Genomic DNA, 24,815 nt, shown 5'->3' on the forward strand with positions numbered 1-24,815 from the left:
AACCAAGAATGGATTTACATATGTGGTACTAAGGGTTTCTTTTAATAGTTTAGAGCCCAATGTGTGTGAATTGATTTTATTGTTATATGTTTGTTAGCTTTTTGGTAGCTAATCCTTACATCATTTAGAGCAGCTGGGAAGAACTCTTTTCAAACTGAGCCATGTATCTTGCTCTTCTTTTCATTGGAGGGCATTAAAATATTTTTTAAATAGTGAATATATTTCAAAACCTCAGTAAACCTTATAGCTTGGTTGTAGCAAAGTATGTTCTTTTAGATCATCACCAGTACATGTCATAATACCATGCCAGGTTGTGCTTAATTGATGTGACAGGGGATTCTCCTCAGCTTCTCTGATTGTCATTACTGTATGACCTCATGCAAGTGCTTCAGCTGCAGTCACACCCTTGCCTTTTTGAGTAAAAGTGTTGTGTACTCTTGCAATATTACAGATAATTATCTGTAATAACTCAAAGCTACCTGACCTGCTACACAAAGTGTCATCTTAATACAATGAGGTCTTTGTACCCAGCTTCATCTTTGTATTATGCTATTTTTACTGACTTACTAGTCTCTTTAATGTGAGTGTTGAACTTATCCTGTAAATTTGACGACAGCATTGAAATATGCTAAGCAATGTTATACGTGCATGTCCATGGGATAAAATTGCCATTTCTCCAGAATTCAAGAGCAAGAGGAGCTCACATGCTCAGAGCCACACTTAGGCTTGCAAGTAGAACTGGGTGCTCCCAGACACAGCAGAACTGCACTGTGACTTTGTCAAAATTCCTGTTTATTGACGGCATGCTTTTCTTAGATATTTTTTTTTTCTGTCATTAAATGGACGTCACTGATGTGCATGACTTTTTCCTTAGTGTTTTAATAAACCATTCTACTTCATAGAATGCCATTTGTCAAAGCATCACAAACCAGTGTGAGCATTAAACCTCCCCACTTTTCTGTGATATATACTGCATTCCTTCTTTATAACCAGGTACAATTTAAGGACAATGCTTGGATTTCTAAAATCAGTCACCTGTAATTTCTATTTAGGCAACAGAGTAACTGACTTAAATTTCAAGGCGCTGAATATCCCCGTACACTAATTGAAATATTTGGGGTTTGGTCTGTGAACTACAACCAAGTTTCAGTATGGGCAGCTGTTGGAGTAGTTACACATTTTCCAAGAAACACTTGTAGCCCTCAAGCAGAAGTCTTTTCTCTTGTCCCTACTACCTCTGCAATTAGTTATGTTAGTAACTTCTAGGTGCTTAGTCTGGCTCTGTATTCCTTCAGTGTTTCTGTGCAGTCACTATGCTGTGCTGTTCACACAAGAGCATTCTGTTTCCTTCTGAAAACACTGCCATTTTCACATGATAGTAAGGTGCCACCTTCCTCAAAGCTAAGGGAGAAGTTGCATGCATCTCATCCAGTTCTGAGGAAGCCTACTGCTCTTCAGGACAAGCTCAGGTGATGACTTTCTGTCTTTACTTTGCCAGATGACTTTGCATACCTGCTCTGACTTTTGCATGGTGGAGGCCGCAGAATTAAACTGAGGGATTCCTGTGCTTGTTCAGCCATGTTCTGCTGAAAGCAGTCACTAGGAATGCACTGGGGTTTGGTTTATAGATTCAAATGGTGAGAAATCTGCTGCCAGTCTTGATGGTCTTTACTCGATGGTTATTTTCCCCCATTCCACTCAAAAACAAGAGATCTTTTTAATAGTGCTGATAGACCCTAGAAACAATACTTCCTTAGTGGTGGCACATTTTGGTGATATCTGTAATGATGTGGAGACAGATGTTTCCAGAACTGTTGTTAGTCTTTAGAAAGTAAAAAATATGGAAGATTTAGGACAAAGACTTTTTAAAAAGTGATCTCTCTTTTCTTGACTGTCTGAGTTGTTATCCCTGACAACATGCATTTCTGTCACAGACAGCGATCAGTACAGTGTAGTAACAATAACAGAAATATCAACAAATAAGGCAATAGTATGTTTAGTTCTACATAATGTTCTATGGCATATGATACAAAGGGTTTGCTCCTGAGTTGTCAGTTGGAGTGCTTCTACTCAAAAGGTATAGCTATGATTATATGTATAGGTGTACCTCATAAGTATTATGCATAGAAAAGCAAAGTTGTGTTTTGAATTTCTTCCTGATTAGATATATGAGCTTTGCCTAGTTATGCTTCCTAATATTCCTCATACTTCCGAAAACTTGTGTAGCTCTGTTTTATACTGAGGCTATATAATAAAATGCTCATTGAATCATACAATGGTTTGGGTTGGAAGGAACCTTAAGGCCATCTAGCCCCAACTCCCCTGCAATGAGCAGAGACATCTTCAACTGGATTAGGTTGCTCAAAGCCCTGTCTAACCTGGCCTTGAACCCTGCCAGGGAGGGGGCAGCCAGAGCTTCTCTGGGCAGCCTGGGCCAGGGCCTACCCACCCTCACAGTGAAGGATTTCTTGCTCTTATCTAATCTAAACCTACCGTCTTTCAGTTTGAAGCCATCACCCCTTGTCCTGTCACTCCCTGCCCTTGTCCCAGCCCCTCTCCAGCTCTCTCGCAGCCCCTCCAGGCACGGGCAGCTGCTCTCAGGTCTCCCCACAGCCTTCTCCTGCCCAGGCTGACCAGCCCCAGCTCTCCCAGCCTTCCCTCCCAGCAGAGGGGTTCCAGCCCTCGGATCATTGCTGGGGCCTCCTCTGGCCCCGCTCCCACAGCTCCAGCTCTGCCCTGTGCTGAGGGCTCCAGAGCTGGACACAGGACTCCCAGGGGGTCTCAGCAGAGCGGGGCAGAGGGGCAGAATCCCCTCCCTCGCCCTGTGCCCACGCTGCTGGGGATGCAGCCCAGGGTACGGTTGGCTTTCTGGGCTGTGAGTGCTTTTAATCCACCAGCACCCCCAAGTCCTTCTCCTCAGGGCTGCTCTCAGTCCCATCATCCTCCAGCCTGTATTGATTCTGGGGGTTGCCCCAACCTGTGTGCAGGACCCTGCACTTGGCCTTATTGAACGTCTTGAGGTTTGCACAGGCCCACTTCTTAAGCCTGTCTGGGTCCCTCTGGATGGCATCCCTTCCCTCAGGCCTGTTGATCACACCATTCAGCTTGGTGTCATCTACAAACTTGCTGAAGGTGCATTCGATTCTACTGTGTATATCATTGATGAAGATATTAAACAGTACTGGTCCCAGTACAGACTCCTGAGGGACACCACTTATCATCAATTTCCATCTGGACATTGAGCTGTTTACCACTGCCCTCTGGATGCGACCATCCAGCCAATTCCTCATGCACCGAACAGTGCACCCATCAAATGCACATCTCTCCAATTTAGAGAGAAGGATGTTGTGGGGGACTGTGTGAAAGGCCTTACAGAAATCCAGATAGATGACATCCATAGCTCTTCCCTTGTCCACTGATGTAGTCACTCCATCCCAGAAGGCCACTAGGTTGGTCAGACAGGACATGATCTTGTTGAAGCCATGCTGGCTGTCTCGAATCACCTCCCTGTCCTCCATGTGCCTTAGCATAGCTTCTAGGAGGATCTGTTCCATGATCTTCGCAGGCTGAGACTGACAGGTCAGTAGTTCCCAGAGGCCTCATTTCTACCCTTTTTCCAGCCACCAGAGACTTCACCTGACTGCCATGACTTTTCAAATATCATGGAGAGCGGCTTGGCAACTGCATCGGCCATTTCCCTCAGGACTCTGGGTTGTATCTCGTTAGGTCCCGTAGGCTGTTCAGGTTCCTCAGATAGCAGCAAACCTGATCTTCTCTTACGGTAGGAAGGACTTTGCTCCACCAGTCCCCATCTTGTGGTCCATCCACTCGAGAGGTGAGGGAAGAGAGGTTGCCAGTGAAGACTGAGGAAAAAAAGTGGGTGAGTACCTCGGCCTTCTCCTCATCCATTGTTACCAGTTTTCCAGTCTTGCTCATCAGGGCGTGTACGCTTTCTTTGACCTTCCTCTTCTGACTGACATACCTGTAGAAGCTCTTCCTATTATTCTTTGCATCCATTGCCAAGTTCACCTCCAGCTGCACCTTGGCCTTCCTGACCCCATCCCTGCACAACCAGGCAGCATGCCTATACTCTTCCCAGGATACCTGTACCCTGCTTCCACTGCCTGTGCATTTCCTTTTTGCCCTGGAGTTTGACCAGCAAGTCTTGACTCAGCCATATTGATCTCTTGCCTTCCTTTCCTGATTTCTTGCACCTGGGGATCGAGAGCTCTTGTGCTCTATGGAAAATGTCCTTAAAGATCTGCCACCTCTGTTCTGCTCCCCTGTCCCTGAGGGCAGTTTCCCAGGAGGTCCTATTGACTCACTACTTGAAGAGCTGGAAGTTGACTTTCCTAAAATTCAGGGTCCCGACTTTTCACCTGACACTTATCCCTCAGGAGTGTGAACTCCACCAGTGCGTGATCACTGCAGCCCAAGCTGCCTCCGGTCTTGACGTCACTGATCAGCTCACTTGCATTGGTGATCAACAGGTCCAGTATTGCATCCCCTCTGGTAGGGATGTCTATTACCTGGGTTAAGAAGTTGTCCTACATGCACTTCGGCAGTCTTCTGGATTGCCCACAGCTTGCCGTGCTGCTTATCCAGCAGATGTCGGGGTACTTGAAGTCCCCCAGCAGGATGAGAGCTTGTGAGCGCGAAGCCTGCTGGAAATGGGGGAAGAAGGCTTTGTCAGTAGGCTCCCCTTGATCAGGCGGCCTGGAGCAGAGACCAACCACAAGGATCCCTTTGTTGCCTCGGTCTCTGATTCTTACCCATGAGCTTTCAACCTGCTTGTGGCTATTCTTCAGAGACAGCTCTTCACAATCTATCCATTTATTGATGTAGAGGGCAATGCCTTCGCCCTTCCTTCCTTGCCTGTGCCTTCTGAACGGCCTGTAGCCATCGACAGCCATGCTCCAGTCGTGGGATTCCTCCCACCAAGTTTCAGTAATGGCAACTAGGTCATAGCTTTCTAGAAGCACGGTGGCTTCCAGCAGTCCCTGTTTGTTGCCCATGCTGCGTGCATTGGTGTAGAGGCAATTCAGTTGGGCTGTCGGACGTGTCACCTTCTCGAAGGTATTAATTCTAAAATTTAGACTGGTTATAAGGAAGAAATTTTTTACGGTAAGGGTGGTGAAACACTGGAACAGTTTGCCCAGAGAGGTAGTGGAGGCCCCATCCCTGGAAACATTCAAGGCCAGGTTGGATGGGGCTCTGAGCAACGTGGTCTAGTTAAAGACGTCCCTGCTCACTGCAGGGGGTTGGGCTAGATAACCTCTTCAGGTCCCTTCCAGCCCAAAACATTTTAGGATTCTATGATTCTGATTCCTTTGAGGTGTTTCACTGGTGTTTCCCTGTTTGCCCCTATTACCTCAGGAGCTCCTGGCTCCTCTCCGTAAGACTTCAAGTGTGCTGCAGTGTAGCCAGCACGTCTCGAACCAACAGGCTGAGGGCCCTCGCTAGCACCCCATCCTTGGCATGTCATCCCACAGCTTGTTACAGGGAAGCCTGGTATTATCCCTTCAAGTCTAGTTTAAAGCTCTGTCAATGAGCCTCGCTAGCTTGTGATAGTTGGGTTGCAAAATGTGTGGAAAAATGGAAGATTTGTATTCTTGCAATAGAAGAAGTTACTACTTCTATTGTCTCAGCAGGTAGGTCAGCATACTCCGCACAGCCACCTGTTAGACACAGTGTCCTGTAATACCATAATGCTGCTTACTCTCAAGAGCAAGCATTCCTTCTAATCCAGGGCTTACAGGAAAAAGTTGTTAGTCAATTGTTCAGTGGCACACCCATTGCCTATTGAGAAATATGTTTAGAAAGAAGCAGAAGTCCACGGCATGGCTCACAAAGACTATTTTGAAATACCTGGCTAAGTGCACACCCATGCCTTAGCCTTTCCTCGAGGAAACTTTTTAATTGTGTCAATGGGAGTTGTGTCCAAGTTGAGCAATAGAGGACAGACTCTTAGGACTAATGGGCTACCTGTTGGGCTAGTGAATTTCCTATTTTCAAAGCAGGAAAACTCATGTGCTGAGTAATACTGAAACCAAAACATCCAGATACATAGCAGCTTTGGAAGCAGACGTAAAACTTTACAAGATTTTTGTAGACACGGCAAGATAATTTGGTGTTAAAGGAGGTGTTTGCTTTAATGCTCAGCAGGTGTGTGTGTGGCTTCTGAAATGCTGGATACATTTGTAGATGTGCTCTGTGGAGCCAGAGGATGGCTTGCCAGGACAATGCATGGTGGAAGAGGAATGGGAAGTGCCTGATCTGTCTGGACATGCTCTATGGCTAGACTTGCAAAGGGGCCTCAGAACTGGCACTGGCTTCCAGCGGGTGTTGGGACAGAATCACAGAATCACAGAATCACAGAATAATAGGGGTTGGAAGGGACCTCTGTGGGTCATCTAGTCCAACCCCCCTGCCGAAGCAGGGTCACCTACAGTAGGCTGCACAGGATCTTGTCCAGGGGGGTCTTGAATATCTCCAGAGAAGGAGACTCCACAACCTCCCTGGGCAGCCTGTTCCAGTGCTCCGTCACCCTCAGAGGGAAGAAGTTCTTCCTTATGTTCAGCTGGAACTTCCTGTGCCTCAGTTTGTGCCCATTGCCCCTTGTCCTGTCACTGGGCACCACTGAGAAGAGCTTGGCCCCATCCTCCTGACACCCACCCTTCAGATATTTGTAGGCATTTATAAGGTCCCCTCGCAGCCTTCTGTTCTTCAGGCTGAACAAGCCCAGTTCCCTCAGCCTCTCCTCGTAGGGGAGATGCTCCAGTCCCCTCACCATCCTTGTAGCCCTCCGCTGGACTCTCTCCAGTAGCTCTTCATCTTTCTTGAACTGGGGAGCCCAGAACTGGACACAGTACTCCAGATGAGGCCTCACCAGGGCAGTGTAGAGGGACACCTGTGCTGGAGCTGTGGCTGCCTTGTGGTGGGGTAGAGGGAGTTCCTTCCAAGGGAATGGATTTCGCAGTAGCGGGTGGCTGCGAAGCTGGCTGCTGGAATATGTTGTTGGCCAGGGCGAGGAGCAAGTCATGCCTTGATCCTGTCAAAGGGAAGAAGGAAGTTTGGAGGTTGTGGCAAATCAGTGTGCAGAGGTACATTTTAAAAGTGGAACAGACATGGCTGCTCTTGAAGCACAGCTGTAGAAGTTGGGGTGCCCAGTTCTTAACAACGGGTCATTGAAATTCCTCCCCAACGTGAGGAAAGTCATAGGCCTTCCTCAGCCTGAGGCACTGTAAACCATGTCTCTTACTCTGTGTGAAACACCTTATCAGCAGATTGGTCAACTACATCAGCAGCAAAAGGAAGGCTAGGGGCAATGTGGGGCCGCTGCTGAATGAGGCAGGTGTCCTGGTGACAGAGGATGCAGAGAAGGCAGAGCTACTGAATGCCTTCTTTGCTTCAGTCTTCAGTGCTAAGACTGGCCCTCAGGAATCCCAGGCCCCGGAGGTAAGAGAAGAAGCCTACAAAGAGGACGACTTTCCCTTGGTCGAGGAGGACTGTGTGAGGGATCGCTTAAGAAACCTGGACACCCACAAATCCATGGGCCCCAATGGAATGCACCCACGAGTGCTGAGGGAGCTGGCGGATGTCATTGCTGAGCCACTCTCCATCATCTTTGAGAGGTCCTGGAGGACAGGAGAGGTGCCCGAGGACTGGAGAAAGGCCAATGTCACGCCAATCTTCAAAAAGGGCAAGAAGGAGGACCCAGGGAACTACAGGCCGGTCAGCCTCACCTCCATCCCGGGAAAGGTGATGGAGCAGCTTATCCTGGAGGTAGTCAACAAGCAAGTGGAAGAAAAGAAGGTTATCAGGAGTAGTCAGCATGGATTCACCAAGGGGAAATCATGCCTGACCAATCTGATAGCTTTCTACGATGACATGACTGGCTGGGTAGACGAAGGGAGAGCCGTGGATGTTGTCTACCTCGACTTCAGCAAGGCTTTTGACACAGTCTCCCATGATATCCTCCTAGGGAAGCTCAGGAAGTGTGGGCTGGATGAGTGGTCGATGAAGTGGATTGAGAACTGGCTGAATGGCAGAACTCAGAGGGTTGTCATCAGCGGCGCTGAGTCTAGTTGGAGGCCGGTAACTAGTGGTGTCCCCCAGGGGTCAGTACTGGGCCCAGTCTTGTTTAACTTCTTCATCAACGACCTGGATGAAGAGTTAGAATGTACCCTCAGCAAGTTTGCTGATGACACCAAACTGGGAGGAGTGATAGACACTCCGGAAGGCTGTGCTGCCATTCAGCGTGACCTGGATAGGCTGGAAAGTTGGGCAGAGAGGAACCTGATGAGGTTCAACAAAGGCAAATGCAGGGTCCTGCACCTGGGGAGGAACAACCCCATGCATCAGTACAGGCTTGGGGTGGACCTGCTGGAGAGCAGCTCTGCGGAGAGGGACCTGGGTGTCCTGGTGGATGACAGGTTAACCATGAGCCAGCAGTGTGCCCTGGCTGCCAAGAAAGCCAATGGGATCCTGGGGTGCATCAAGAGGAGTGTGGACAGCAGGACGAGGGATGTTCTCCTTCCCCTCTACACTGCCCTGGTGAGGCCTCATCTGGAGTCCTGTGTCCAGTTCTGGGCTCCCCAGTTCAAGAAAGATGAAGAGCTACTGGAGAGAGTCCAGCGGAGGGCTACAAGGATGGTGAGGGGACTGGAGCATCTCCCCTACGAGGAGAGGCTGAGGGAACTGGGCTTGTTCAGCCTGAAGAACAGAAGGCTGCGAGGGGACCTAATAAATGCTTATAAATATCTGAAGGGTGGGTGTCAGGAGGATGGGGCCAAGCTCTTTCCAGTGGTGCCCAGTGACAGGACAAGGGGCAATGGGCACAAACTGAGGCACAGGAAGTTCCGTCTGAACATGAGGAAGAACTTCTTCCCTCTGAGGGTGACGGAGCACTGGAACAGGCTGCCCAGGGAGGTTGTGGAGTCTCCTTCTCTGGAGATATTCAAGACCCCCCTGGACAATGTCCTGTGCAGCCTGCTGTAGGTGACCCTGCTTCGGCAGGAGGGTTGGACTAGATGACCCACAGAGGTCCCTTCCAACCCCTACCATTGTGTGATTCTGTGATTCTGTGGTCTCGCTGGGAGTGCCGCCACCTTGTCTTGCATGCAACCTTGAGTAGCAGAAGGGTTCGAGCCACGCAAGGCTGCAGCGAAGCAGCAGCTGGCCCAGGATGCTGTACCCTGGTGATCAGGACTGTGGTAGCAGTTCTCCGACAAAGCAGAAGTTTAGGTACATGCATTCTTGGCAGGATTTACAGGGCACCTTACTTCTGCTGAAGTCCTTTTACAAGCAAGCAGACTTCTGGTCTAGGCTTTTATTCTTTGACAGGTTGTTTACAGGTCCTGTGCTGAAGGCAAAAGACAGCTTCTCATAATTTTATGTGGTTCTCGCAAACCATTTTAACTGGCTCATTTCTGCTGCAGACAGGTTCTGACTTTTTTCGGCTCTTGGGAGTACTAAGGAAAAACAAAGGCCACAATCTGACCCTTAAGGCACCAAGTATTAAGTAACCTTCAAGTGCATTATGAAAAAAGCCTATCTGTAATCTGCAGGTGAAATCTGTTCTGTGTCAAGGCTCAAGATCTCCATCCGTACAGCAATAATGATAGTATTAGCACTTTCTTAGACCGCATTGGACAGCGAATTGAGTTACTGCTGCAGAACCCTGTACTAATTTGTAATGCTTATATCTTATTCTAAAAGATTGAGTTGGAGAAACAGGGAAAGCCGCTACCTTGCTGTTGGGAGTTTGTGTGTTCGTTATGAAGAAATACCTTCACTCTGTGCTGGTTTTAACATAAATTTCTAATAATGCTCTATTCGTTGTTATTTAAAGCAGAGGGAAAAGGCTTTTTTCCACCACACACACACACACACTCACCCACCCCTACCCGCTGTCGTGTGTGCATGTTTGGGGAATACCTCCAAGTGAAGAAGGAATCACAGCTTTGACTCTAAACAGTTTGGAGAATTCTAATGTGAAAAGTATGGCTTTTATATCCAGTAAGAGATTCGAGAGGCATGTGTTTGTTTTTCAAGTCTGGCCAACTCTGAAAGTATGATTCAGAGACAGAAGGATGAGTCTGTAAAACGTTTCAGCCATTTACAGTTCAAGGCAATTCTTCACTGAAGCCCGGTCAGAAGACATGGCTTGAAGTAAACTGTAAAATGAATAGTTTTCTACTACTAACTAAAATGTGAATTTGTTGGGGAGAAGTTCTTAGTATGAAACTGTTTTCATTTTTATGTTGAAAATACTATGTTTTGCAAGCTACAATATAAACTTCAAAGAAAATCTCCGGTATGATTTAATTGATTTTTATAAACAACTTTATACTATTTCAGAATTCCTCATGGCTAAGTACTGCACAATGCTGTGAACACTATGGTTAATATAATACCTTAAATAAGTGATGTGAATAATGTCTGCATACACAGTGCTCGTTGTGCAGTAACACTGGATGTTTTAAAATGGGTGGTAAATCTAATGCAATTGTACTTTTGTTGTTGCTGCTTTCAGACTTGGGTCATAGTACAGCCAACTCTCTGCACATGCTGGCTGAGGCCATGAAACTCGTCTTCACTGACCCAGTCTTAATCTGGCTGACCCTGACAAAGTTCTGGTGCCTAGAAAAAAAAAGGCCTGTCCAGATCCTGCACTAAGGATCATTCTCAACTAATTAACTTTAAGAAGTATTTTCCCTTGTATTTGTGGGTTAGGTATGTAAGTACACTCTGTAGTATGACGAGGAACTCTTAGTGGAGATTTTAATCTACTTCTGTATATATGATGATCATAAGGCTTCCCTCAGAATTATTTACTTTGAAGTACGTCTGGCTCAGAATTGTTTGTTTTTATAACATCAGTCCGTGTATACAGTTGTACCACATAAAAAATGAAAAGGAGTAGAAAAACAACAAATCAAAAATGATAAATTGCAGTAAGGACTTATTAGAAACAATTAGTCTGCAGATTTTAAATAAACTAAAAAGTATTGAAATGGAGGAGATGCGCTGATATCTTAAGCTGATTTTAAACAAAATGCTTAAAGGTGTTCAATTTCATGACTATATGATATTTTCCTCTTGCCTAAGAATAACATGAAAAATTTTTCTGTTCCCTGACTGTCCAAGCAAAAAATGAGGAAAAATTTGGCTCAAACTGTAAATCTTAGTCAGCATGATCAGAGAATCATACAGATGCTACGGCACATCCCAGAGTCATTAAATCTTTGTATATCTGTAGGCATCTGTGCCTCTTGACAGCTGGTTTCTTCAGTACTGATTTCTGTCATACAGAGGCAGTAAATGCAGCGTGAGCAGCATCCTTCCCTTGGGAAGAGGTGAGAGGAGAGGACCTACCTTCAGTCACAGCTGGCTGTAGCTCTCCCAAGAGCTCTGCTGCTTTCTGTGGCAGATGTTTAGGCCCTGAATTTCTGCCCTCAACCAAGAGTTCAGCGTGGCAGGAACCGCACCCGCACGTGTGGAGCAGAAGGTGGAAGGTGAACCGTGCAGTAAAGCTATCCAAACACACTCCACGTGGCTCTGCTGCCTTACAACCCTGCTTTCAGCACTGCTCGTTCTTTTTAGTGATTTTCTTTCATTAGTGTGTCTGAAAGGCAGAAGTGAAATATTGGACGCTGCTGGGGTTTGCAGTCTGGTCAAATTCAGTACGGTCTGTGCTTAGCAAGATCTTGTAGCTGGAAGTCATCTTCATTCTTTGTACAATGCCAGCCTTACTGAGGGAGATGAGGAAAGTCCTATGAGCGCAGTCATTACTCATGCACGGGTAGAAATTCCCATGTGTTTAAGCACCAGGCTGTGTTAGTCTGCTTTTGTGTACTTTAGATAGGTGTGTTTACTTTAATTTATTGGCAGGATTCTGTTTGAACTTAACCAAATATTAGTTATAAAGTTGAAAAGCCTTATTGATACAGGCATTACGTGGCTGTAAGAGGACTTTGGCTCCATCCAGTACTTTCTTTCGTGCGATAACATCTGTCAGTTCGAAGTGTCCATCTGAAACCTGGTGTGTCACGTTTGTTTTGGATTATGGTTTATACTACCAATTTGGAGTTACTCTCCTTAAATTTTCTGCAGTTCTGTAGTGGCATGAGGAGTCTAGGCTGATTCAACCCTTTGCTTTAATAAAGCAAGTATGGATTAGGATCCTATTTTTGTCACTTGCCTGTGTGAATATATCCTCTGGTTCCAGAAGGACAGTTCACAAGACGGGGTGAGTTATGTCTTGTAGGTACACAGTGGTTTACTTTTAACTGAGCCAGCATTTCTGTGTGTGCTAAACTTGCTTATTTTCTGCATTTCAGAGCAGTAAGAAATCTAGTTCTGAAAATGTCCTGCCGTTAGAACTGTGACAGTTTACTTCATTGTGGTGGATCCTCAAGGTGATGCCTACTCTTTCTTTCATCAGGTGTAACTGCACAGGCTTTGGCACAGGACAGGTCCCAGATGGCTGAGGATTTACACTACAAGTGAGAAAATATTTCCCAATATAACATGTTCTAGTATGCGTAAAGGCTCTTTGAGAAGATGATCAGAGAGTCCAAACTGTGCTATTCTTACAGGATGGGATAGTTAATATTCAGATTTTTTAAATACGTATTTCTTGTTCTTTTTAAGCTCTGTCTGACTAAAGCAACTCATTTTTGTTTTACACAAAGCCTTTTCTGTACAACAGGAGAACAGGAGTGGAGTTCCAGCCTCTTCTGCCTGTGTTCTCGTTCTGCAGGGCAGATATGAGATTCCAGGAGGGCTGACTGACATGTGTGTTGGCCGAGTCCAGGAGGTGAGGTTGTCACACATCTTCGCTAGCCTCAGCAGGTCAGCCTTGCATCCGTGCTGAACTATGCAAATACAGTGTTGGTAAAGTTGCATTTGGGGTGCTGTGGCCATAGCTGAGCCTTTTTTTCTTTTTTTCTTTTTTTTTTTTTTTAAGGCAAGGAAAGATAGAAGTGTCTTCCATGACTTCTAAGATACTTAAAAGTGACTCCTTGAGCAGTGCAAGGTGATACCGCCCCGACAACTGTGTACCCTGTAACCCATACGTACAGAATTCTTCTGTATAACCAATGGTGATAACTTTTTGCTCTTTGTAAACATAACTTACAATGTTAAGGAAGTTCTTGATGAGCTCTTTGCAAGGTGTGCGTGTAAATTCTAGATCTTCCATTTTATTTTGAGAGAAAAGTAGAAATGTATTACGTTTCCTGGTTTACTGTTTTATAATCTTTGCACCAGTTAAGCACCCACATGGGAATAGGATTTGATCTGTTACTTGTTTTTCACATGGGGAACTTCTTATCCTCACTCAGTTTCGGTGCTCATCTCTTTGCAAGGATTCTGTTGCTGTATATATTTCTTCCCCTTTTCTTTCCTAGTTTACTCCACTTTTACACAGCTAAAGTGGTGGCCTGAAAACTTTAAGCATAGCAGGTTGTATGGTTCTCTTTTCATCAAATGTAATGAACAGTAGGGTTTATTTTTAAATATGAAATGCAGCATAAATTGCTGCTTTTAAATACGACATGCGGTAGAAATGTAATCGTTAAAGAGCAATGGCAATATAGGTTTGGCATAGACAGCAAGTTCTCAAACTTTGTACTTGAGGGGAAAAAAAAATAGACCAAATTCTGCCTTGGCAACATGTATTCATTCAGAATCCTGAAATATCAAGACTGAGTTACTAGTGATAAACTTTAATAGCATCTTATTGTGTACGTTACTTACCAGTGTACTGTTTAGGCATTTTTGTTTGCATCAATATGATTTTTTAACTGAATTAATTGGTCTTATTGTGTGAGAAAATTGTGTCCTTTTGTAATGGAAAGTACTTCCTTGCCAAAAGGAAGATGGCAATATGTATTTCTCTGTATTTGGCTGTTAGCTAGGCAATTCTTGTTGATACGTGTAAAAGCCATCTTATCTTGCAGGCCATGTTCTTATTTCCCAAAGAATTTCTGCACAGTTTAAATGAAAACATATATGTAATATATAAACTTTGGTAATTACTAATCACAAATATGCACATCTGTATTTGGGAGACTTAACACTGTTTGAAGCAGGTCTGCAATTTTTTTACCTCTAAAAGTAGAGTTAAATAGTACTAAATGTGTTAATTTTTTTTAAATAGCTGAAATTGCTGTCACCACTCAATGAATATAACGTAGCTGATGTTACATAGCAGAGAGCATATAGGAGAGCTATCTGTGAGGATCTTTGCATGTATACCTACTATGCAGTTTCAGGACATTTCATTCTATCATGAAGGTGACTAACGTTTGTGTCGTGTAATTTTAAGAAGGAACAGGAAGTGTCAGCTTTTGATTCTCTATGAAAAATGTAACTTGTGACTTAGCCAAAGAAATGACAGGTGCTACACATCTGAAAGTCATGATTTATTATATGATGAAGAAAACTTGAGGCAGCTTGTTTAGCAGCTTGCAAGCCAGATTCTATAAATGTGTTTACGCTGGTAGCCTATTGCAAGTAAAAAAGATAGGCATGGCTATCCAGACTGGAAGACTGAAAGTAACAACTGTCAGGAATTGCTCTGTGCTTATTGGATTTCTAGAGTTGTAGCTTCCTCATCAGATCAAACAAAATGTTTAAGAGTGCTGACTTCTGCACTAGAGTTGAGGTACCTACACTCTGGTGTGCACAGTGTTTCCTTGGCATAGGTCTGCCATGTTTTGTGCATGCAGCAGTTGTCATACTCGCTGACATTTTTCTATGTGTATGTCTGAGCTCAGGCAGCAGCTGGGAGAAATAAGCTCCTGAATACACATTTCGGTAATGCCACAACTGGCTGCAAGTGGCAGGCTCAGAACAGCGGAGTGCAGCTATATCGAAGGGCCGGTAGATTCCTGATGCTCACGGTGCTGAGCGGGCAGGCTGGCTGCTCCACACCCAAATATTTTGCAAGTGTTAAAATGGCAGTATGTATTTTGCAGAAATCCCTTGGTGGGGCTGTTTGCTTTTCATCTTCAGCTGAACATGTATGTTACCCTTACAAGGGCAAAAGCGACAGCATATGATGTGAAGTTTAGATGTTTTAATATCAGTTACTTTATGGTGGCCGCATCTGTATTTTATATGGGTGTTTGCTCTGCATGTTGCTTTGCAGAAAGCATCTAACTATAAATACTGTGAGTGTGACTTAATTTTCTGGGATTTCTTTTTCCTGCTGATTTTATTATTATATCCACTCTACCTCATTATAGAACTTTGATTATTCTTTTAGAAGGTGCTACTAAATATGTTGGAGTTTGGGATGAATCCTCAATAAGTCTTAGCTGCAATCTGGCTTGGCTTGAACTCTTCCAAGAGAGGCATGATCTTAATTGAATGCTTGAAAAAGTGAATGGTTAGGCCAGGAGTTTAGTCGTAGCACGTACACAGTAGCAGAAGGGACTGTGAGGACCCTGTAACCAGCAGTTCTCGGCATCATCTGTACGTAGCAGAGATGTGGTAGTGCTGTATTGTCATAGTCAGACTTGCCTGCTGTTCTCAGGTCTGTTTGTAAAGGAGTATTTTGATTGCTTAGTGCATAATCTGAAATAAAATACGTTTTCTAGGAGGTGGCATGGGAACTCATTCCTGTTGTGATAGTCTTTTTATATTAATTGCGCATTAATCATAGGCTGGATTAATCAGCAACCTGCTTGCAAAGTCTGCATATGAAGAACTATGTAATGGCTTTATAATTGTAATGGTTGCACAGGACACATTTTAATTTTTCCTTTAGCCTTTTGTATGTCCCTGAGTAGTACTGAATTAGTAAGTCCTATGTCTTCCATTTAGGGCAGAGTGTAATTGCAAAAAATCTTGGAAGTTGATGGCGAGAACACAAAAATAAAAAAAACCAACACCACAAAAACCGAAGATGTTTTGCCTGGCAGGCAAGTGCTATTGTTGACGTGGCTGCAGTTTCCTCAAAGATAGTGCCTGCCTTTTTGGAGGAAAGTATCACCTGACTCAGCTCAGATACTAGAGAAGGGCTGTGATTTTTTTTTTTTTTCTTTTTTTTTGTCCTCACCTTTCAAGGAAAATTCCAGTATTTTTGTTTGTTTCCTTTGTCTTTGTGCTTGTGGAGAGCAAAGAGCAGGACTGCTTCTCTGCTGTGAAGACTTGTAAAAGAAGGAAGTTGGTTTACTTCCTTTTTTGACTTACCATATAGTAGTGCTCTTCCTGGAAGAGCTCTCTTTCAGAGCTAGCACCTGAACCCAGTCCAGTCTGGCTGAAGCCTTCAGGATCTGACTCGGTGGGTACGGTGGGTTCAGTTCCTGTTCTCGCAGAGCACGTTGCTCCCGACTCCTGTGCCATCAGTAGCTCTTACTGAGCGTTGTTGTCTGATGCGGAAGGCAGGTGGCAGATGTCGCTTGAAGATGGTATTTCATGAGCTGTTGTAGAAGACTGGAGAGCCAGAGTGCACTGGAGCCAGTGACCAACGAATGGGCACAACAGAGCCTGTTTGCTCACAGCCCGATTATCACTAGAGCGTGCTGGAGAAAACCGGGGGGAGTCCTTGTCTTCCAAGGACTTGCAGCAAGTCCTGCGGGCAGGATGTGACCCCTGAGGGGACGGCTGTGTGATGGAATATTGCTCTGGAATGGACATGTGTGTAAGTCTGCAGCATTAGCTTCCATTTTTAGGTGCACTGGTGACATGGATACTTATAGCTGGAATTATAGTTCAAAGGGATATAAAACTCCTAATTCAGTAAGTTAGTCTTTCCCCACCCTCCAAACCAAATTACAGTTCATTAGAATAGCACCACATATGTGAGTTGGAAGGACCTTGTGAAAGGAGCAGCCACAGTAAAGCGTTGTAGGTAGTACAGGCACCGTATGGCAGACAGATATTTTCTATATCTACGCAGAGTACAGTCTCAGTGGTATTGTTCCAGTATGTTTCCTTAAAAAAAGACTAAGAATTAATTAAAACATAATCAGTGTTAAATGTTATTTTCTTCTGCTTTTCTCCATTAAATGTTGATCAGATTAAAAGGGATCATCTGTAGTCTGATTTATTCTTTAACTGTAGTTTTAAATATTTTTATTAGCATTCTGCTGTTAAAAATGTGTGCTACGTTTGTAGAGCATTTTTGAGATCTTGATATGCCTGGTGGAGGAACATGACCGTGAAATAGTTGGCTCTATGATTGACAACTGTTTTAAGGATCAGCTGGTAGCAAAAATTCAGTGCACTGAATGTATATTGCTAAATGAACTTCAGAGTTCCAATTTAAATGATGATAGCAAAGGCTGATGGAAGGGTGAGAGTGCAGTTTGGGAAATCATCTTTCAAGAGTCTTGTGGTCATTGTCTGATTTGCTCCTCTGACTGTGATGTATGTGATCCTGTTACTACTGATGCTGAAAGATTTGCAAGCAAATGCAGCATGCTGCAATATCAGTCATGATAACATGCAAGACGTGTTAATTTTAAAGACTGAACTTCATATTTTACTTCTATGGAATCAATACATAGACTGTGCCTAGCCAAGCAGGAGTTGTGGCATCATTCAGCAAGAAGCATTTTAAAAGTTTTAAACTGGCATGAACTTACTAATGAGTAGTTCCAGAGATAAGAATGCGTGAACAGTGCATAAAGCATATGCAAATGAGACAAAAATGGGCAATGAAATTTGTTGCTTTTCTTTTTTTCTTTCCTTTTTTTGAGCCTACAGCTCTAAAATATGTGGTATGATAGAGGTAATCTTTTTTTGCTAGATTAAAGGTAAGTAGAAAACTACTCACAGGATCACTGTAGGAGAAACAAAGATGCTTAATGATTTTGCACCACAAAAGCCAAAGACATAATCGTGGTAATTTTTGTTCCATGTTCTCTGAAGTGTCAGAATTGAATGCCTTTTACTGGACATCTGTTTTATGCATATTGTTACAGGGGAGGGGAGTCACAAAAGTGGCACACTTCGAGCCTGAAGACAGTCTGTTCATCATCGTGCTGTGCAGAGACACGTGTGCTAAGCTCATCCTCGTTTTCTGATTCATACAGCCTTTGCATACACGCAGCATAGAACAGACTATGCTCATAGTACAGTGATGATAACGCTTCATGATTGTTTAACTTTTGCAAGAGTGTCACAATTTTAGGAATCGACTAGAAATACAGAATGGAAACCTGTGTGTGAATGCTACAGTCCAAGGAAAACAATTTTTCGTTGGCCATTTTGCATGGCCAAGGTTTCACCCACAGGCTGTGACAGAAACAGAAATAGGATTTGTTTGTCTTATGTCCTACTTTTATCATAATAACATTGTTGCAAGGAGTGATGAATGTGGTCTACATCATGGTTTTTATATGTCACCAGAAAACAGTTTTTTGAAGTGGTTTATTTGATTGTGGAATGATGTTACAGTAGCGTTGCAAGTCTAGGGTCAGTAATAGTTGTTCTTAAGTAAGGTTTATGGGCTCTTTAGAGAGAGGAATTTCTGTATGCTCATTTAGTGGTAGCTCTGCCCTGACTGGAAGCTTTTGAATCTCCAAGCTGGTTGGTGAAGTGTCAAAACTACTTTTGTTGCATCATTGCTGACTCGTTCTTCGGTCAGCATTATTACTAATAAATTAAATCTTCTTTATATGTGTCAATGTGTGTTGTTGCATAGAAGTGTGAGCGCTTGCTTCAAGCTGACTTCTACAGCTCAGATCAGTTTTCTGTCTCAGAGATAGCAAGCGAGCATAGGCATGTGTGCTATAGCTGTATAAGGAGTGGTGGATTTTACGTTCATGACAACAGGTGGTTGCTCCTCCTCAGAGGCAGCTCATTAGTTCATCGAAGGAGCTGTCAAGTAATTAATAAAGGTAATCTGGAAACTTTCTTCTGACTCTGGCCCGGAGACCATAGACACCTGGGACGTCAGGGGAGCGGTTTCCTCTCATGACTGTCCAGGTGGAGTTTGCAGATTGACGTGCGCTTGTGAGGTGGCTGCCTGAGGACAATTACAGCTACAGCGTAGTGTTTGTGTGGACAATGGCTGGAAAACATGAGCGATGCATCACTTGGACATTGAGAAACGGAGGGTGGCATGGATGGGTGTTTCTCCATTCGATTAAAGGGAAGTCGTGGGTGTTCTGGAGGTCACTGGGAGCTCTGTCGGGAGAGCTGGCTGAGAGGCTTAGCTCAGTTTAGCTGTCAGGTGACTGCATATTCGTCATCATTCCCAGCAGTTGCCTGAGCTAGTATTTACCTCTGTGAGCAGTAACCTACTAAACAGTAAAAGGAGAACAAATGAGAATAGCTCATAAGGGAATACAAGTGTGAGTTCATAACCTGTGTCGATAGACATTGATTGTGCTGCCCCGTCAATAAAAGCCCGTGCTATTATTTCTCAGGCCATGTCTCATCTACAGATGTCATGCAGTTGCACACCCTATCACGAGAGATGCTTCCCTCCCATTAACCTTTTGCCAGTGGTGGATGGGACCAGAAGATTTTTAAGAAGAGTTATAATGAGAAGCTCTGTGATGGAAGTTGTAATGTAGGGTGTCCAAATGGCAATGATATCAGTAAGCCCCCCTTGATTCACATCTGACCAGATTTTAAAACGTAAAAAAGTTTTATTTGCTTCAAGGTTTTTTTGGTTTTTTCTTCAGATTGTTTTCAAGGTAATTGGAAGACATTTGTCACGTGTCCTTTTCAGCTGTGTCTCTTGATCACTGTTGTGTCTTTTAGCAAACCGTGTCTAGGGGTGGCTATAGAGCAGCATAAAGCAGTAGGACTGACCATTTGGAGCATTAGAGGAAACTATTGGGAAGACACATTTTATGCTTTTCTGTAGAGCGACATCTTTGTTTCCATCTTTCTGGCATCTTTAAGTCGGGAGATTGCTTATATTTGCTCAGAAAACACTGATTGCAGAAATGTTTATTGCACATGTTTTATCCCTTGTCTGGTTATAAGGAATGAAAACCTCTTTAGGTGTTAAAATTGTAAAAAAAAAAAAAAAAAGAAAAAGGCAACATTCAGTTTAGGGAGGGTTAGCAAGATTAAGATTAATGCTGAGGATTACGGGTAGCTGTACTATAAAAATCTCATTTCCGTGAAGTGCATTGCAGCCAGACTGTCCTGACCGTGTGCTGGAGAGCTAAGGAAAGAGGGTTCTGCAGCATCCTCAGAGCACAGAGCCTTGCACTGTTCTGCTGACAAGCTTTATCCTGCAGAATTGATGACTGGAGGATACAAGCCAGTTACTATAATTGTTTATAAGCCAGCCCCCTTCTGCCAGGAGCGGATATGGACATCTTTCACAATGGTCCTACCTGCTGGACCTTAGCGCGTGCTATCAAAACTGCCTCACCACTCCGTCGGTTGTCTTGTCCTTCCTGTACCGTGCTGCGGTAGGTGCTTCTCAGCCAGAGCTGAGGACTAGACCTACAGTCTAAAGTTAGGCTTTAGCCTAGAATTAGACTTTTATTGTCTCTAATAACACTGGGTGATTGATTGCCTTTTAATATGTGTTCTTTGTCCAGGACAGGCATCAAAGCTACAGGAATAGTCCTGTGAGAAAGAAATAGTGGAGTTTCCCATGGGCGTGGGGAAGCACCTGTGAGTAAGCAGTTATCTTACCTCTTCAAGTGCAAACACTGTGGTTCTTGTGTAAAAGACTCAAAACCCAATTCTGGTTTTGTTTACACTGGTGTAAACTCTGTCGTCTTGTGGTGCTGGAGCATGTCACAAGCTGCAGTTCGGGCCCGGCTGTTCCTCAGGCTGATGGGATGCTCTCGTTTGGCTGCTGCTCGGCGGGGGGTCAGTTCCAGCATTTAGAACTTGACATGCCCGTGATGCATTCCAGAAATCCACTGCTGTTCCCTTTGAGCAATAAAATGATGATGTATGAAGCAAACAAGCATAAGAAGTAAACAAGCTTGAGGAGAGTGATCTGAACTGCTACTGTATTGTTTGGGGGGGCTTTTTGGTAGTAACTGCAGACGGCAATGCCCGTGCTATGCCCCGCGTGCTTGATAATGTACAGAACTGATTTTAAATATAGGAAGTTCTTGATTATGTGAAACTTTATTTCAAATCAAGTGTTTAGAAAACAATTATACAGGTTATAAATAGAACAGATTTTAAATCTACTTCCCAGTGGCCATATGTATGGTGTGGTGGTTGGGGAGGGGGAGCGTGTTGCGTGGTGTTTTTTTGTTAGGGAGTGGTTTGGTTTTTTTAGCATAACACAATGAAGGGAGTTTTCAGTTGAGCAGCCATCTGCTTCTGCAGAGGAAACTTGCAGGATGATGTTTATTTGTTTCAGTCATCAGAGGTGAAATGTACAATAATGGTAAGCCCGTGTTTCTACAATTGGAGGATATTTCTCATAATGAAGGAAGTCTCCAAGGTCAACAGCTACAATACCCGGAGAAGTTACGTTGCAAAACCACATGTGCACAAGACTGCTTGCTCCACACCCCCCCCCCCCGACTCCCCCACCCCCGCTTTCTTTTTGGGTGCTCACTGTCTCAGCTTAAGTGTTGCTCATATCACTTGCAAGAGTACCATGGATTTGATTTGGGCTTCTGTTTACATATTATTTAGCTGGTAAAAAAATAATACACACACCAACAAGCCAAAAAACCTGAATAAGTATTTTTTCCCCCTAAATGATTGAAAAAGCCTCACTGCGGTCTTCTAATGCCCTGTACATTCCCAAACTTGGTTTGTCTAGATACTGGTTTTGCAACGAGAATTACATTGCAGCAGCAGCGCCTCCCGGATCTAGTCTGGGCCTGTGCATGTCTTGGTTACCAGAATTCTAGCATGTGGTGGTAGTGGGCATGGCAGCTCATGCCCCTGTGTTGAGCTGTATGTATGTGAACAAGGAAGCTTTTGGCTATTTTAGCAACTTTTGTATGAGGGAAAAGAGAGAAGACCAGATCTTAATTTTCCAGGTCACACTGTATTGCTAGTTACTATGCAAATTAATGGTACTGGTACATGTAACACAGTTTGGAAGCCCCTGATATAATACATGTTTTATTTTTTGCATTTCCATATATGACGTTTCAGTACAAGGACTGTATTTTATAATCTTCTTTCTGAAGCAGTATTTTTCACCAGTGTTTGCTTGGTTTAACAAGTGGCTGTTAATCTAAATTCAGCTTGTCTTATAATGGCAAGAACAAGGACACTCCTTAGAAGGCTACCTGTCCATTTTATTTGTTTTCCAACCTCCTGATGAGGTTTGCTCTTATTCCATCAACAGGATAGCAAATCAAGAAGTTGCTCTACATACTTCGCATTGCTGTAGACCTTATTCCATTTATAGCCAAAACTCTGACTCAGTGCTGTTGAAGTCAGCTGAGTCTTTCCCTGGCTTCAGGTTGTGCTGAATCAGTCTATAAACCTAAAAGTCAAACCTGCTTCTAACAGAGAAAACAAAACCTTTTTCCTTCAATTCCTAACAGAACTTGTGGTTTAAGCCTGTTTTTCTGTCTAATCATTCACTGGTGATCATTCCAAGCATCATATATTAGAGTGATATTACCTAGTATTCAATATTTCCTTGATTGCATTTGGTTTGACCACAATTACTGCATTTATAAAGGGTGGTGGCGTTCTGCCATCCCTGTTCCCTCACCCTGCAATTGGGAGTAGTAGTTATGAAGAGGTGTAAACATCATCCAGGTAGCTAGGTAACCCTGAGTATTTAAGGAGGTGAGAATAAAGGCTGATCTTCTTTTAGGTGTGGACAGGTATGAGAGAGATTGGATTGGACTAGTGAAAGAAGTGTTTGTAAAGCTGAGGACATGTGTTTTGGAAGGTGTGCTAGATGTGTTGGTTATAAGTTGCTCATCCTTGCCTTGCTGAGCATCGTGGCCAACGTTTTACTTTATTTTCCCAATGGCGAAACAAGATTTGCTTCAGAGCATCATCTCAGCAGATACGTGGAGTGCCTTCATGGCATTCTAGGTGGAGGCTTTTTGGTGAGTAATGAGCTAGTGGTTTCTTTCAAGTTTATTTTGGAGTTACTTGGTATTACTGTTTCTTTACCAGTTACATTAATTGATTGATCAAATATCTCATCAGCAGGAAGCTCTGGAGTTGTATCAAAAGGACTTAGCTATATTACCCCATAGGTATTACTTGTTAGTATTGGTTATTTTATCTGGAACATTATGTCACTTTAGAGCTGAGAAAATTATAGGCTCTACGTCGCAGAATCCAAGTGCAGAACTGGGACCAAGCCTCTCAGCGGGTCACGGGTTGCATAAAGGGTTAAATCTTTTTTTGTTGTGTTATTGAACTATTCTCCTTTCAAATGTCCCTAGATAACTAGCATTTAGTTACAATCCCTTAATTTCTGTTACCTGAAATGTTGACAGTTATTTCTCTGCCTTAGCTCTTTTATTCAGAGGAATCAAGCGGCAGTTATTAAAGCTTTGCATTCGAGTAACAGCAAAGGATGAAGAATTGAGTGCATCCATTGTAGGACATTATTAATCTGAAGATGTTGTTTTCTACCTTTTCAGTTTTGTGGACCACATTGTAGCATATTTAAGTTCACTGACTCCAGGCTTACTTTTTCATTTGCTTTTAAAAGTCCACTTAGAAATAGGCTACAGATCTCAAGGTGTCTGTGAATTGCGGGTTGAAAACAATTGCGTGGTAAGGCCCTCCGTCTTGAGAGGTGCTTACAGCTGTGTTACAGCCCCGTTGCAACCTAGGCTCGGATTTGCAAAGACTGGTCTTCACGCACAGAGTAATACGAGTGAAATCAGTGGGACTGCTCCTGGAACACACTTGTACAACCTCTTCTGGACCTGCAGCACTGGGGCTCAGCGATAGGTTTGAGTAAGGGCTGACAAGTATGTGCCTGTTCAGCTGGATAGTTGCTATTTTTGTGTCTTCATAAGTAAACCTGTGCAGTTTGCAGAAAGCACTTTGCTCTTTATGGTTTTCTGAGGTACTGCTGGGCATAGAGTCTTTGTAAGGGCAGACTTATAAAGTCCTATTAGTGCTGGTGGGGAAGATACTCTGTTAAATCAACTCTGCTCCCTCTTGATATTATGCTAAAAGCTCTAGAGTATGGAAGATTTATGCTTCTTACAGAGAGCTGCTTGTTTGTTACTGTGCTTTTCTTTCACTGAAAACTGGTTGTGAAAACCTAGAAAAAGCTAGAATTGGTCAAAATACTCCTAGGCTTTCTACTCTAGTCAGACTGGTTTGTCACGCAGGCAGAGATGACTACTCTTCAGTAACTAATATGTTGGTAGTAGTTGTTTTTTTTAACAAAATAACGATGAGAGACTTATCTTGTAGTCCTTATTTGGCAGAAAGTGAATGCATTTTTTTGCAAAGCATTTTATTTGCAAGATATAGCCTTTAATGTGGACAAAAATTTTTAAAGCTGAAGTACATTAACTTGCAGCTATACCACAGCAGGGTCTCTATCGACAGGCTCTTTATGCACTTAAGCACTGTGTATACACAAAGCAGAAATAGAAATATACCTATACTGCTGCTGGTGCTGCTGATATCAGTAGCAAGATGCCTACTGTGTTAATAGGAGTAAAACCAAATAATCTATACAGGCGGCGCCCCATTCCCTTACCAAGAAGCAATATAAACGAATGCAATGTGAGGACTGTGTTTTATCTGCCCTGTCTGTGCAACAAAGTCGAACGGTGTGGTTTGTTTGCTCCGTCCCTAGGTACTCATTCCAGCTGCAGTATTCATTGGGCTTCACAATGATGACTGCTGTGGGTGCTTTGGCCATGAGGACTGTGGGAAAAGCTGTGTGGTAAGTGGCCCTATAT

At 43.7% G+C, this 24,815-nt stretch overlaps 1 protein-coding gene and 1 pseudogene across 1 annotated transcript in view; both read left to right on the forward strand.

The window, feature by feature from the left end:
* Window positions 1–24,815, forward strand: part of LOC104336577 (transmembrane 4 L6 family member 1) — a 55,184-nt gene that overhangs the window by 27,069 nt on the left and 3,300 nt on the right. The window contains exon 2 of the mRNA XM_075418511.1: window positions 24,710–24,799. Within this exon, the coding sequence (XP_075274626.1) occupies window positions 24,710–24,799 (90 nt within the window). The remainder of the gene's footprint in view (window positions 1–24,709; window positions 24,800–24,815) is intronic.
* Window positions 20,618–24,703, forward strand: LOC142361147 (transmembrane 4 L6 family member 1 pseudogene; annotated as a pseudogene).

The sequence above is a fragment of the Opisthocomus hoazin genome, chromosome 4, assembly GCF_030867145.1.
Source record: "Opisthocomus hoazin isolate bOpiHoa1 chromosome 4, bOpiHoa1.hap1, whole genome shotgun sequence".
Classification (NCBI taxonomy): domain Eukaryota; kingdom Metazoa; phylum Chordata; class Aves; order Opisthocomiformes; family Opisthocomidae; genus Opisthocomus; species Opisthocomus hoazin.